The 16044-nt window shown below is 40.2% G+C and overlaps 1 protein-coding gene across 1 annotated transcript in view; it reads left to right on the top strand.

Moving 5' to 3' along the window:
* Positions 1-10256, top strand: part of LOC138045746 (protein strawberry notch homolog 1-like) — a 53393-nt gene extending 43137 nt beyond the window's left edge. The window contains exons 26-36 of the mRNA XM_068892352.1: positions 1348-1460; positions 2060-2131; positions 2411-2510; positions 2597-2671; positions 3477-3623; positions 4934-5028; positions 5173-5265; positions 5595-5738; positions 6264-6340; positions 6657-6850; positions 7604-10256. Of these exons, the coding sequence (XP_068748453.1) occupies positions 1348-1460; positions 2060-2131; positions 2411-2510; positions 2597-2671; positions 3477-3623; positions 4934-5028; positions 5173-5265; positions 5595-5738; positions 6264-6340; positions 6657-6850; positions 7604-7695 (1202 nt within the window). The 3' untranslated portion in view covers positions 7696-10256. The remainder of the gene's footprint in view (positions 1-1347; positions 1461-2059; positions 2132-2410; positions 2511-2596; positions 2672-3476; positions 3624-4933; positions 5029-5172; positions 5266-5594; positions 5739-6263; positions 6341-6656; positions 6851-7603) is intronic.
* The last annotated feature ends 5788 nt before the right edge of the window (positions 10257-16044 follow it).

Below are 16044 nucleotides of genomic sequence, written 5' to 3' on the forward strand. Positions count from 1 at the left end.
TTCTGGACTTGCCTGTTAAATGTAGAGCGTGCTGTCATTGGGGCTAGTACTGGTCTGTTAGTTCTTTTGGCACTCCTATTCGATTCTTCTGAGGTTTTTGTGGTAGTGCACTGTAAGTGCACTACACACTGTGACTGTGAGATTGTGAGAGTGTCCGTGATGGCAATAGGCCCGCAGCGCGTGCATAAATCACGAAAATAAACAGGTCTGTAGGAAGCGTGCTTCAGTTTCAACAAAATGAGCCCCAAAATCGTCAAGAATTTGTGACGCTGATGAATAATAAAGCAGCTGCTATTTCCAAAACGATGTAATTACCTGGTGATAAACAACCTCGTCTACAAGAGTAAATTTTTCACTTTGCAGAAACTATGGTCAACCTCAAGAGTTAGACGATTGTGATCTTTTTGTTGAATTCGCACATCTCTTGTCAAACTTTATAACACTTGAAAGAAAAAAAGTCAGACTAACAAAAACAAAAACCCGGTGTCTTGCCATAATTTTGACACAGATGTATCCTTTGTCGCGAGTAAACACGCAAGGTAACTTGATCACGGTGCCCGCTGAATTCGATGACACTTTCGATTTTGTGATTTACTTATGCAGCTAAAAGTACAATAGAAAAATTGAACGTAGCAAAAATCTCCCAAAATGTTTTTTGCTGATAGTAACTTTATATTCACGGTTCAAAGTTTATGTTGATTTTCATGTCGCAAATTTTGTTGCTGATGGCAAAATATATTCTCGATCGACACTTCCTGAAAACATCGTTCTGCTCTTCCTAAAAACTGTGTATTAATATTTGTTTTCCTAAAGCAGGCTACCAAAATCTGTACCTTGCTTAGTTCGCATTTTTGAGCGTTAAAATAGAATTTTCGGTCCTATGTTTCTGGCACAAAGTGATTTGAGATCTCCCATCCAGATACTAACCCTGCCGGACAGGGATTAAGTTCAGTGAACTTTTGTCTTAGAAAGATGTCAGATTCTCAGAGTGCACGCTTAACCTTGTGGTGAAAAAGAAGATTTAAGGGAACTTGAAAATGATCAACATGTCAGCCTAGAAGCCAATGTTTCTCGATTCCCTTTTATTTTCTTCAATCTTTCTGGGTTTTACAAGTAATCGCATGTCCTCTCAGGGGCCTTTTTACCTAAGGCATCTACCATGGCACTATAATGATTTACGATACCAAAACAATATCGTGTGCTATTAGGGCTGCATATTACGCAAAGACAACTTGAATCCCCTGGAAGACAAAACGCAGCTCATTTGACAATATGGAATAAAGCGCCGTGTTACTGCACTACCACACTTACGCAATGCGTGCCTATGATTTACTATCATGTCCATAGGTCGGTCTCATCGGTCCAATCAAGTGAGTGCTCCAGAATACCTGTTCCTTATTTCTGAGCTGGCAGGAGAAAGGCGATTTGCGTCCATTGTCGCCAAGAGACTTGAGAGCATGGTGAGACAAAGTTTATTCCTAATTTGTTCTTGATATAATGTGAGTAGCATAAAAAGATGCAATCCGAAGTTGACTTTGATGGGTCATTTGTGAAGGTATCATCAGTGACTTGTTACATATCCATAAAAAGAGTTTTTACCGACTCCGTTTATACACAAGCACATGTAAAGTGAATACGATTACGTGTATTACAAAAAGAACCGGTAACCTGAAGAATACGTTTGTAATTATTTCGAAATTTAGTGTTGGAAAACACAAGGCGCCCTGTACTTGACACCACTTCCGTACCGATTTCGGGGACATTTGCAAGTTTTTATTTTCCGCGGGTATTTTATAGTGCTCCCAGAATTTTGCATTAACTTGAAGGTTTTAGCGCTTCGCAAACCCCCTGGCTGTTTTTTGCAATTGTGGCCTCCCATTGCACCCTTTGCCGGCCACATTCGCCGGAGACTGAGAAAAGTCCAGAACACACTGCATCCAAAACTTTCGTGGAACTGTCCGTTGGCTACTAACCATAACAGAGATGTCGGACATGGGACCACCATTCAACCAGGGGAAGGTACAACTCTTTCAAAATATGATTTTACTCTCTTTCGCAGGGAGCTCTTACTCATGGAGACAGGAGAGCTACAGAATCACAAGATTTAAGCCGATATAACTTCGACAATAAGGTGATTATTATTTTCATGACCAAAGTGTACGTATCTTAGCCACGCTTCCATTTTGGTGTTATCCAGACGGTTTTTTTATTGTTATTGAATTGTGTCTTGCATTTACGCTGTGTGACAACAGGTTTAGAAACTACTGTGAATAGTAATAACCATAAAAAAATCATTTCTACTTTGCATAACTTCTGACAATTTCCGTTAAGAGTTGTTAATCCCGGCCCACACTTTTCAAGAGTCGAATTTTCTTCCTGTATGATTAAGACTCTTATTGGTATTCAATAGTATGGAAGATCGGCCTTGGAAGCTGTGTTAAAAGCTGTGACTGGCCAGGGTGCACCCATGATTCCTCCACCGAAGGATCACCAGGGAAATTTCTTTCAAGGTAAGTTCATTGTTAAGTTGTGTTATGGAAACGATGATCTTGTCTGATCCGTCGCTTATTTTAATTTATTTTATTTTCCTCGACAGATGTTCGAGATGCGTTGGTCGGTGTTGGTCTTTTGATCAAAGATGACAAAAGTGGCCTCACAATGTTGGAAAAAGGTGTTTAAACAAAGCTAATATGGGCTCCGTGTGTTAAGCTAAAACTCTGTGTGCGCAAGTGCCCGGTTAATAGGCAGTGTCTGATTTTACGTGCTATACAAGTACTTTTCAAAAGGAAAGAAAATGCCTTATATAAATACTATATTCTTGGGTATGTACTTTGCAAAATGGCCTTTATATATTGCATTCAAATAAACCTTTTTCCCCTTTTCAAGTGATAAAACAAGAACGGGCTATGTGAACGAATGTTGAAATTTCCGCGTTTTTGGAATAAGTTGCACTTTAAAGCTAAGACATACTAGCACCAATTTGTCTTGATGAGGTATTGTTGTTAATCCTTCGTATTTAGACCGCTTAAGGACGGTGCCTAGTAATTCAAAGGTATTTTTGCGCGGTTTACTGAATATGCGGGAAAAGCAGATCTTAACAAGTGTTATGAAATCCAAAAAGAAAACTGGGGGTAACCACGCATTTTTCGAAGATAAATAATGAACAATATTTGTAAAAAGCTTTAAAATACAGAGCAATGTATGGCGTTCTTTTCCAAATTGAAGCTTAATTATCTCTGAAAAATGCGTGGTTACCCCAAATTTTCTTTTTGGATACCAAGAGCACTTACTAAGTTCGGCTTTCTCCGCATAGTTTTGAGCCGCGCAAAAATATCTCTGAATTAGTAAGCTTCACCCAAAGGAAACCCGAGTATCTCGAGATGCGCAGAACGTATGCGCAATAACAATAGTAGGCACCGTCCTTAATAGCAGTGATGTGGAAGTCTCATCGATTGTGTTATACTCTTTTCCTTTAGATTACACCAACATGTCGCGATTTCTGAATCGAATTCTTGGAATAGAAGTGGAACTCCAGAACCGTTTGTTTGCGTACTTCACGGACACCTTATCAGTTGTGGTGCAACAAGCCAAGAGAAGTGGGCGCTGGGATGAGGGAATTCTGGGTACGGGCGTTGTCTTACATGGAGATCATTTTGTGAACACTTTTCTTGTGGGAAGATCTTTGTTTACATTTTTGTAGGTCCTTTGTCTGAAAAAATCTCAACCATAATAATGGGCAAAAATTGACTTGAAGTCAATTTGTAAATAGCATGATGCCTTCTGTGAGCAAACCGTTTGTTAATGAAACAGAATTTAAACAAGGACGTCAGCAAAGATTCTCTTGTAAGTAAAGTTGGTCGGAGCGCGGTGGTCCATAGTTCTACAAATTTGCTTGCGTCCATAACTGCGAGGATCATAGCTTTACTTGAATACTTAAAATTAGTTTGGTTTTGCATTGCTAAGCTTGTTTTGGCCTGAGCTTCTGGATCAACCGACGTTCTGAGATTTCTCTTGTGCCTTGCTTGTACTCGTTTCTGAAACACCAGGCAGCTCTCTACAGCCTCCGATTTCATTGGATCCGTGTGAAAAGCAGATCTGTTGTGTTTAGGATTGGGCTCGTTTGTTTTCTGGACGAATCACGAGAGCCGTTGTAATAGCTGCGCTCTGACCTCGTTTTCCCAGTTTTAGCGTGGACAGCATTCATTTGCACTGCATTTTAATTCACTAGCGTGCACCAAGTATCCTAAAAATAAATTGCAGTTTCAGAGTAAAAATATAGAATGAAAGGTTCACATTTGTACGTTCAAGTTGTCGTTAACACCTCAAACTTGATGATTTCACGTCGTTGTTGTGCAGATTGCAACAAGCAAATGTGCTAAAATGAGTGCTGCTCGTGCAGGACGATTATTTTTCCTCTTCTTAACCTGTTTTTCTTGTTTTGTGGCGTTCTCATTGACGACTGCGTCGTAGATCTTTAAGTCCCTTAAACACTACAAATTGCGACGCTTTGAGGTCGTGAATGAGATAAATGTATATATAACGTGCAGATGTAAGGGTGAAGTGCACTTATCTTCGCACTTATCTCGATAATTTGAGCAATTGTCACTTAGAGACACATGAAAAATTCAGGCGGCTTCAACGGGATTCGAACTCATGACCTCTGCGATGCCGGTGCAATGCTGATCTACCAACTGATTGGTTCAGCCACAACTGTGTGGCTACATAGCTCAGTTGATACAGCATTGCACCGGCATCGCAGAAGTCATGAGTTCGAATCCCGTTGAAACCATCTGAATTTTTATTAGTCTTTAAGGGACAATTGCTCAAATTATCCAAGTAAACGTGAGCATCACGTGTTCTTCAGGGCGGCCCAACGAGGAAGAAGCTGTTCACTGTGCGTTTTCTTGGTCAAGAATGTGTTTTTTGTTTTCAGACCTGGGTGCTCACGGCGAAGCTGTCAACAATTTGAGTGTTCAAACATTTGTTGGTAATTCAGTATTCGGAACAGCTACTACAGAGCTTCATACGGTCAGTAAACTGGTTAAATGAAAACATGATCACTATGATTTTTAAGCTCTTTCTCACCGTTGTCAATGTTGTCTGTGCTGTTTTCCTTACTCGTTGTTGTGCATCTTGTGGGTAAACAAAAAGCATACTTGTTTGCTTTGTTAGGTTGGTGTTGAGCGTGGTATGTCCTGGGAAGAATCACTCCAGGAGAGACTGAGCGAAACACACCCTGATAATGGGTATTATCTGTCAAACCAGGTCAGTTGTCTAATTACACCCGAAATTAAAATTGTTCCCTTAGCCGCATCAGTGTGGGTAGGGAAAGAGTTGGCACATTGAGCATCTCCCTCTCTATCCGTCTTACCCACACATCCCACCCCAACCCCCAGAGGGCAGAGGGTGTGCTATCTTGTTGACTAGTTGTCTTCGCAATCTGTAAGCCAGACTTGTTTTTGCTACTAGTAGATTGCAAGGCGCAAACCCTTTTAGCAGTATGGCAACCAGTTTTTCTGGTAGATATGTAAAACGAGGGGCTTATTATGTATGTGTAATAGGAGACCTGACATTCTTGATTTCTCTTTACATAGTCCCGAAATAATAAGAAAACCGCCATATTGGTTATCTTTAAATCAAGAAACAAGAGGAAGTGTCTCTTCAGTGTGTATAGGCCGAATACTGGCTTACAAACGAGACAAGATACATTAGAAGACATCAAGAAAAAATACAAAAAGGTAACGCAACCCGGCGCCAAGTTTTATTATGTGAGTTTAAGAAGAAGAACTTAACTAATAAATTCCAGGTCCTAAGGGTTATTTAGTGGGATATTTCCTTAATTGTTCTGTGAACAACAAGAAGAACTTTGAAGGGAAATAAGTAAACAACAGAAGTGTTTGTCATTGGGACCACTGAGCATTTTGTTACCAGTTGTCACATCCAATGTATCTTGTGTTTGACAAGTGCACGGATCCAGATTGCAGAGGTACATTTTAGGGAAAAGTTAAAGTTCCCTTCTTAGCCGTCTTTTGGGATGTCACGCTGCGTGTACAGTGGAACCCCGTTAGTACGGTCATCAGTGGGCCTAACAAACTTGGCCGTATTACCGAGGTGGACGTAAGGCGGCTGGGGTTCCACTGTACCTTAAAATTGGCTCTTCACATCAGAAATAGGGTGACGCAAGTTTGATTGTAAGAATGTATTAATTGTCTTTGGTCTATCATCTTGCGCATGTTCAGTGACTGTTGTTTGTCTTATGATAGGTGATGGATCATGAAGCAAGAAGCAGCTGGATAAATCAATATGATTCAGCCCTTAATCAATGCTCTCATGCCTATTGGTGAGACACATACATAAGGCACTGATTCTCAGTTGATCCTAATCCGTTTTCAACTGAAGGCATATGAAGACGGCATTGCGGCTCTGTAGCTGTAGATGAGGCGCTTGATTGACATGAAGATACTCTCTAGGTGGCTGTGGAAAGGTTTTTGCCACAGTGCAAGCTTTGCGCATTTTATACATTGCGAACAAAATCTAAGAAGCCTCTAGCACTTAGAAAAGAAGCGAGCCTTAAGGCAACTTTGTAATTTCTCGCCAGCAGTTATAGTGTATCGTTGTCATCATATGACCGACTTTTCGTTGACTTCATTTTGTAGGAGAGGCAACTGTAGACGTATTATAATGGGCCTTGGCTGTGAGGTGGGCTTAAGACAGCGTACATTCCACATTTTAAGTGGCTCAGTTCTCAGCGTATGGAGTAAGCTGGAGACTATGTTGGCCGGGCAGCCTGGCGCTAATTCCAAAATACAAATTGTGAGATGCAGAAAAAGTGATGGATCCAGGATAGTTGGTTAGTGACAGCTCATTGCCTTTTAGGGGAGGGGGAGGCCTCGACGAAGTCGGTCGACCATGATGAAATTAGGGGAACAATATAATGCAAACTAAGCGAAGCTCATATCTTTTCGTGGGAATTTTGGCCTTGCATCGCTTTCATTTAAGCAGAGACCACGTTTAACGTTTATGCGCCTTTTATCTTGAAGCACCTGGAAGGAGTCTGCTTGTTTTAAAGTAAGTTTTTTTAGGGGGAGGGGGTGTTCCTTCACTTTTCGCCTCACCATTCATTCAATCATTAATTACTTTCAAAGTTTCACCCTGTTTAGGGTGCATGCATAACTCCATAACCAAGAAGTGTTGATCTCCCTCTTGGTCTTCGCTCATTGATTTACGGTTTTATCTAAATTTAGAATACAGGCCCTAGTTGTTCAAATGGTGGATAGCGTTTTTCCACCTTTTGAACAACTGGCTAATCAGATTGGGCCCAATGTCCACATTGCCTCAGATTGATTGTGTTGAATGGATCGTGCACGGAGCGCATTTTGCCACCATGTTTTTCTCCCGCAAAAGATCTAGCAGGAGACGTTCTAAAAATGGATTATTTCGTCAGCTTGTGGCCGTATTCCATCGCAGATCAAGACCTTTGTGTTATGTACTTCTGGTGACCTCTTTTAAAAGTTCACCACACTTTGACTCAACAGTTCAACTCAAAAATGATTTTTGCTGTGGGAATTATTTTGACTAAGAGATGTGTATGATTATACTTCAGGGTGCCTTATACCAAGCAACTGCGTTCCAGCTTTGGCCAGAGCTCTTTCTCCAGATGCAGCCGCTGACCAGGAACCTATCGTGATTATGTAAACTAAATCGTCTATTTTCGGGCATCAATACTACTTTTCTGCTTGTAAAAAGTGTACAGAGTTAATTAGGGAATAAAATCTGTTAAATTATTTAAGAGTCCGTCTCACCAACACTCCTTCGTAAGGACGTTAGGTTGTTAAATCAATAATTATCAAGTATAGGGAAGATATCGTTGACGTCACCCATTGTCATTAAATCTGCCAACCAGAGCCCCATTGGCCTGTTGTTCATGTGGCTGGCAAATTTGAATAACAAAAGAAATATTTGTAAAGAGATGTCTTCCCTATTTTGCTTTTACAAAGAGCTTTAAAATAATAATTTTCAACTAAAGCTAATGATATAGGTGTAAAAGTAAATCATTTTTTCGTTGACGAGGTAAAAAACAAATCACTACATACTAATCATCTTAGAACATACTTTACAATACCAAGTCAGCGAGATTTCTTTCCAAAGAAAATTGTCGGCAGAGGTGAGTTACTTCGGTTCTGGTTTACTGGCGTTAGTGCCTTTCACTTGTTCAAGTTCACTGGTCGCCATCCTGTTAGGTTCTTCTCGCTATGAACCTGCATGTTCTGGTGAAGCCATCTTTGTCGAACACTGATGGCGCCTGTTCTTGCTTGGGTCAATTGTCTGTGATTCGTTAGATGTTTTTACAATGCATCGATTTGACCCGCTGTACATTCTGTGGTAGCATTCTTAGTTCATCAGGCTGTATTGTGTTAGGGACTGTTTAAATATGAAAACTGACAGTCATAGGTAGCAATGTCCATATCGGTCGGAGTTAGTCAGACCTCCTACCGCGTTTACGTGAAATAGGCTTTTTTGCTTCCTTTCGTGTTCACTGCGGAAAAAAAACCGGTTGCCCTACCCGTTTCAGACGTTTGAAACGAGTGGTCTTTCCTGTATTTCATGATCTCTGCAAAAAGTTTTTTTTACCGGAATGAAAATTCTACCTCCGTTTCAGTGAACTCGAGACGGTATTACATTCTCCGGTTGTATCACGAAAATAATGGGGACTTAAGCCCTGGCCAAACTATCGAACAAAGTTGGATCCTACATGCAACATTGTTAAATATGAATGTTGAGATGGTGGCAAAACACTATCCAACATTGCTTGACGAAACATTCAAGTTTAAGTTGGCTTAACACGGAAACGAAATTAAAGTCCTCTTAGCGTTTATTTTAATGGAGATGTTGGGGGACGAAAAAGACGGATTCAAAGCAGGAAATCAGAAAGAAATTTACCATTGTTGCGTCGAGCAGAATAGGACGTTTTCAAGCAACCTCTAGGGACGCCAATAACAGTAGAGAAATGTAGGATTTCAGATGGACGAACAAAAGAAGCTAATGAGAGATCTTTTGTTTTCGTTCACCAACATGGCGGCGCTGACAGCGCGTGAAAACCTCCTATTGTTGGGCGTAATGTTTGATCGGAGCAAACTCTATCCAACACTTGATCGAACAAAAAATGTTGGACGAACATCTTCCAACATGGGCGACCAAACAGTCGAACAATGTTTGATCCCGCAAACTTGAGTCTTGAATCTAGCTTTGTTCGATAGTTTGGCCAGGGCTTAAAAGTCTGCGACGGCGTTGGTCGACGAAAACGTCACCTGAATATAGCTTTGCGGTATCGTCAATTTTTCTCGATAAGCCCATTTCGTTCACGTTGTACGATGTGGACGAAGTATCCTAAGAAGAAATTGGTACGCGGAGCCGTTTAAATGTACACATTTGTATGCTCTCGTTGTCGTAAAAACCCCAAATTTGTGATTTCACCCCGATGTTGTGCAGAGTATCGCAAGAATATGTGCATGCCAAGGATATTGTTGTTGTGTGGCGTTCTCGTTGACGACCGTGTCGTAAATCTTTTAAAAAGTCCCTGAAGGTGGGCAGACACAAGGGGCCATGTTGCAGGGACATGTTGCAGCGACACAAAGGTGTGCAGTGCACATTGAGGCCACATGTAGCAGGGACGTGTAGCAGGGACAAAATGTTCCCGTTACATGTCACACATTTTCATATGTGTTCACATGTTGTGATTTTGTCCCCGCTACACGATCCTAATGCATGTCGCCTCATTGTGTACTACACACCTTTTTTTCGCTTCAACATGTTCCTGCAACGTGACCCCTCGTGTGCCCACCTTAATACCTTTGTTGAGACGGAAAATGCCCTGGTATCCCAGGATAAGCAAACTGGACACTTTTAAATAAGTGGCAAAAAAGTTAGTCTTTTTAAAGCGTGCAAAAATAATACAAAGTAATTTTTGAACTCCACACTTTAGTTAAATAGTGGACTGTGTTTGCTAGTGGTTTGAGCGATGTTATTATCCTGCCTTGTAATTCGCTTAAATGGCTTACAAACACATTGACAGGTAGCAAGCAAGCTAATGATTAATTGTTAGTAAAAATGGCAAAGCCTTCTAGTCGCTTACACACACGTTCCTACCTTTTGTACTTAATTTTAAGGGAAACATAGGACTTGAGCACACTGTTCAAATTGGAAGCCCTTTCATTTAATCTGCTGTTTTGTGCAATTATTAAAATACTGGAAAAGTTGTCACTGTGTCTATTTGTTATTTTAAAATTACCCATGCCTTTTAATCAATTTATTCAATTCTGTAAGTTTGATCGAATCAAAAAGGTAACGTCAAACGCACATCACTGAACGAAATTTAAGGACGAAGGATATGAGACAGGAAACAATCCTTCCTTGCTGCGGGTATTCCCTGAGTTGGTGTTAATTACAGTATAGAGGTTTTGCACAGCAGCCATGTTGCGTGGCAGGAACAATAGATTCTTTTTCCCATGGGAACAAATGTTCTTTCTAAGGCAAAACTTTTTCATTGTTCCTTCCATGCAACATGGCTGCCGTGCAAAACCTCTATATTGTGGATAAGGGCAAAAGAAAGAAAAGGGCACCAATTTCCCCTTGTGTTTGTTACCCTCAGTCCCCCCCCCCCCCCCCCCCCAGTTACCTCTTTCGCATTTCTGGTGCTATTCGAGGACACAGCATTAATTCAACTGAGCATGAAAATCAAGAGTCACTTTTAATTAAGATCCGTTTTTACTTTTTTTACGTTCATAGAAATAAGAATTCGAGGCTTGGTATCTGTGCTTACAAAATTTATTGGCTTGTTTTGCAGCGTCCTTTCTCAAGGTGTAACTTGGAAAAAAGTTTTTCAGTGATTGTCAACTTTCGAGTCTCGGATCCTCTTCAAGCGATTACCGTCGCTTTCCAATGACTTCTCAAAGACAAATAAACATTTCCTCTTTGCTCCTTTGACGGCACTGTTATTTTCTGTGTGTCTTTCTTTAGCAAGTATTAAATTTTTGTCATAACTGAAACAGGGCTTTGTAACTCTAGTGGTATCGATAACTGTGTCAATATAACTTTTCTGTTGCCATGCCGTGGGTGAGGACCCATTTCCTTGACAATCGACCTCTCCTCTGTTCATGCCTGTAGGGATGACGGATTTGTCAAACGAGTGATATTTTAAAGTCGCACGATTTTTTGTTGTCTGGAAACCAGCATTTAGATGAAAGGTTTCCTTTCGGCCTTCCTTCCCACTGGAGCAATTGTAGCGATTGTCTTCCGTCACGAGATTTAGAGCGTGCAAACGTTTGTGAAGGTACTTGCACTCACTATTTTCTTTCATCACTGTTCCTTTTCTTGACGTTTCAAGGTTTATTTTACAATGTTCGTTAGAGCAGCCGTATTTAGGTGTGTTCGCGTAGTACTTCTGTCTAATTCCTTTAAAGTAATCAGTTGCCAAATCAAATGTTCCTTTGGTCAGTTCAGCATTCGTTAAACCGAGATTCTGATGATGCCATTCTTCTCCAATGTTTTGAACAAAAGGTGCTTCGTGTCCAAGCGATTTACTTTTGCCCACGGCTGTCGGCCGTTCTTCAACTAAGCATTTATCAAGCTTTCTATTACTCAGCTCACCTCCTTCAACTGGTGCCGGCTGAGCTCCTCCTGGGAACAATTTTCTTCGATGGCTATTCTCTACGGTTTTGAGTGCAGGCCCTAGGGAGGTGTTAAATTTGAGTCCATTAGTCCCACTTAAGAATCGATCGGCAGTATTGTTCTGTCGCCTTGAGTAATTTTCCTCAGAGATCATGGTGTTGAGACTTTCTTCCTTATCATCGACATCTGTTTGGTTGAAATATTCATCACAGGAAGCCTCAAGGCTGTGTCCAGAGTTAGAGCAATGCTGATCAGCGGTAAATAAACGTTGGTCCTTGTGGTTGAACAAAAGGAACACATCCTCTGGGCAAAAAACTGAGGAATCGTTGACTTCAGTTTTTGTTGCATTACATTGTTTATTCTTTGCATTCATCAAAGGAAGAGTGTAACATCTGCTGAGAGTTGTTTGATGGTAGCTTTCGTCTTTGCCCATGTTTTCTACTTTTCTTTTCTTATTGGTGGATGGAGAGGAACACCCAGAATAGCATCCATCAGAACAATGATTTGAAGAAAGTGTGCCCTCAGTCTTATTCCGGGAATCTTCTACGTTCTTATTTCCAGGAGAAGTTACACTATGATTTTTTAATTTAGTTGTCATCATGGATCTTGCAGCATTTTTTCCCTCGAATTCAGTTGCCTTTTTCACAAAGCCATTCATTTGAAACTCAGGTGCAACCATTAGTTTCTTGAGTGATTTGCTTGTAGACGTGTTAAAATGTTTTTCTTGTGTTTCATCTTGAATTTTCGAGTGAGGCAATAATTCGGAAGATGAATAAAGTCGTTTGTATGGACCAGGTTTATTGCCACTCCACGTGATCTCTTCTGCTCTGCTCTGTTGCGTTGTTGTTGATGACGTTCTTTTCAATTGCTTCTTTTTAGTGTTGTGAATTATGTATACTCCTTTTGGAATATTTCTCTTGTCTGTGACACTTTGGTAATAGTTGTATGAGGTATTTTTAGTGAATAACTCGTCTTGTACCTGATTGGCTGTGTTCAAGTATTGTAGATCACAGGAAAACAGATCTTTGCCTCTGAACCTGTCATCCTTAATTGTTTGAATTTGGCTCATGTGCGTCATTTGACAATCATCTTCAGGAAATGTGGACGCCTCTTCTGTTTCCCGTATGGGATCTTTGTTTAAACAAGTTGAAGCATTATCCTCTGGAAATACTTTTATGGGGAGTTTTACCGGAGTAAATAATTCCTTTTGCCAGTTAACACTGGCCTCATTCTTCTGTGCGGTTCTTTCATTGGTCATAAGCTTTCCATTAGTCATTAGCTCCTTTTTACAGTTGTCTTTTAATTTTTCAGTGTCTCCAAGTGGATCCCCTGTGTTTGCGATGGTGCTCATTCTTTGTTTATTGGACCTTTGAAAATAATCGTCATATTTGTAGAAGAAAACACCTTTTTCATTTATACCCTGAAGGCCTCTGTTTTTCTCAGCTTTTGTCGATCCTCCTCTAAGAGCTCGTGATTTAAAACCACGAGTGATATGTTGCTCTTCCATTGCCATCTTCCTCAACTTCAAGAAAAGGTTATCGTTAACATGATTTTTGTAGTCAGTTTTGGCAGCTAGAGTGGTTACATGTTCATTTTGGAACACTTTAAATCTGTAAAGTGTAGGAACTTTTTAAAATTTCTTGTCCGCCTCGTCCACTAGAATATAGACAACCTCGTTCCCAGGGTTTTTTTTTATCTCCCCACCCCAGAGGGAGCGAGGGAAGAAAGACCCTGGTTCAGGCTGGTCACGTGTCTCCCAAAAAGTGAGAGAGGACAAAGAAAAACCAAAAGGACGGGCAGCCAAGTCGTAAATTTGTCTTTTCTGAGCTCTTTTTCTGAGGGGAAAATTTACCAAAGGGCAGTGCTGGTAATAGGTGGGAAATAATATATTTTCCGTACCACGTAGGCAAAATCTATTAAAGTAAACTGCTTCTGCTTCCAAGCACTTTGCTTGTTTTGGCGTTAGATTCATATTACAATAGCTGCTCTCCAAAATCGAACATTGAAGATTACTGAAAATCGAAAAACAGGGCGATTGATCTATCCAAGCTTCAACCAACGCTTCAAGCTTCTTTTTGGCTGAGACAAATACCAGCGGCGACAACATTCGGAAAAGCGGGGACTCCATCCAAGGTGGAAAAGTTTTCACTAAGACAGGTGACCAGCCTGAATCATGGTCTTTCATCCGTCGCTCCCTCAGGGGTGGGGAGATGAAAGACCCTGGAAATGAGGTTGGAATATAGATGACGACAATAGGCAAAGTTCGATATATCAATATTCACACATGGCTACGAGGCTTTGTGGTTACATTTGAATATTATTTTGTTTAGCTAGAAATCTCCCATGAGACTTGTGAGACAAAGAAAACAGAACTGAGCCGTGAAATTTCACCATAAAACCTCGTAGCCATGCCTAAATATATTGATTCATCGAACTTGGCCTATTGCTAGGTTGAGCGCATAGAGTCTGGTAGAGAGAAAGTCGCTGTTTTGTTTTCTTTGTATTTATAAAAGGAGAAAAAATTCTGAAGATAAGAACCACGTAACCAATTTGGCCAAACCGTGAATGGAGGGACAGTTATCCTCGCCCATCTGATATGATGTAAAGACAACAAAATGAGCTAATTTAATTCCTCAATTATCCTGTGGAACTTCAAGTAAAAAACACCTCAACACAAGCTCCTTCAAGTTAGTGTCGCAGCTCACGTTCTCACCTGTTTGTAAAACGTCTGATGTTTTGTAAGATAATAGAAATGAATACACTGGGCAACCGTCTGCAATGACAAAAGAAATTAACAAACAAGATAACACGCGGTATAATATGCGAAATCTACTCTACATGAGAGTCTTACAAGTGGTGGGCAAACATTCCCTGCAGAAATGCAACTTTTTCTCTTTAAAAGCTGAGGCCAACTGATTAAGATCGTTCATCAGATTTGTGACAGCCCAGTAAATGATTTAATGCACAGCAAGTAGCAATTATTTGAATCTGAGGTTATGAAATTTGTAATCGAGCCCATCCAGGACAACTTAGCAATCATCGCGGGTTCATTGGTCAGTTATTGTAGATCTCCAAGTCTTTTGTTACTTGATATTTGTTCATTTTGTTTTACGCCTTTGACCTTAATCTAAGACCGAATGTAAGAAGCCGAAATTAACCTTCAGCTACAACGACAGCATTTTTCATGCTTGCATTGCATTTCTGGACTATAAGCAGTAACTCAACGTTTATAATGATGAAATGTGTATTTCTTTTTTGAGGAAATTTGCCAAAATAGGCAATGCTCTAAGTGAATAGACGTGTTAAGGTGTACAGATTTTTTTAAATGTTCTTTTAGAGGAGTAAGGATAAAGTGTGGGTCCATTTTAAAATTAAATCAGAAGTTGTTTATCTATTCATTCATTTAACAATTCGCCAGCCATTATAAATTTAATAGGATGGCAGGATGGTAGAAGGGGGAAACTCAATTCCCTTTCAAAGACTACACTCCTCGCACACTCACACACGCGCGCAACGCCAAACACGCGCACACACACACATAAAAATGAGTAAACACTAGGACTAGATAACAACTATTCACCGAAGTGGAGGAAGCTAGTGGTGGACATTTACCGAGCCGCGAGGCGGCAAGTTAAAGGGGCACTGTCATGCTAAATTTGCTGTTTTTAGGCCAAAACTGAGTAAAAATCTAAACAGTACTTTAGCTCACACATACAACAATCCTGACAACCCACTGACGAGATATGAAATAAATTTATTGCACAAAGAGCTTTTCGTATTTGATTTTTGACGACTTTCTGCGGACACCATCTCCAAACTTGAAAAAACTGGCCAGTTTTTTCAAGTTTCAATCCATTTGCATCCTCTCCATCCATGGATCTAAATAACAAAGAATAGCTTCAGTGCATTTCAATTGTTATTGGCAACAAAACTACACCATTATCTTTATGCAAAAGACCTATTTTAGTGTTTTGAAGTTTGACTGAAATAGCGTGACATTGCCCCTTTAAATATCCTAAAGCAGTGAGATAATCTGGATAATATAGCACAAATAGCTGATTTTAATTCATTATTCCACCAACGATTACAAATGTTTATCGCTTAAAAGTCGAAAGTCGGGTTAAAAACCTTAGGAAATGCTTGTATAGCAGACCTCCAACATTTTGACAACAACGCTAGCTAGCGAGGTCGGACGGTAGTTATCAGCTAGGGTGTTTTGCCCAGACTTGAAAATTGCTACGACATTTGCTTCTTTCCATTCTGTTGGGATTTTTTTGAGAGACAATGACTAATCGACCTTTTGAATTGTAAGTCCTTTTTAGTGTTATAATTTTAACGAGATATTTATAGTTTGTACACTCAAGTAGAATCTTAATG

The sequence above is a fragment of the Montipora capricornis genome, chromosome 4, assembly GCF_036669925.1.
Source record: "Montipora capricornis isolate CH-2021 chromosome 4, ASM3666992v2, whole genome shotgun sequence".
In the NCBI taxonomy this organism is placed as follows: domain Eukaryota; kingdom Metazoa; phylum Cnidaria; class Anthozoa; order Scleractinia; family Acroporidae; genus Montipora; species Montipora capricornis.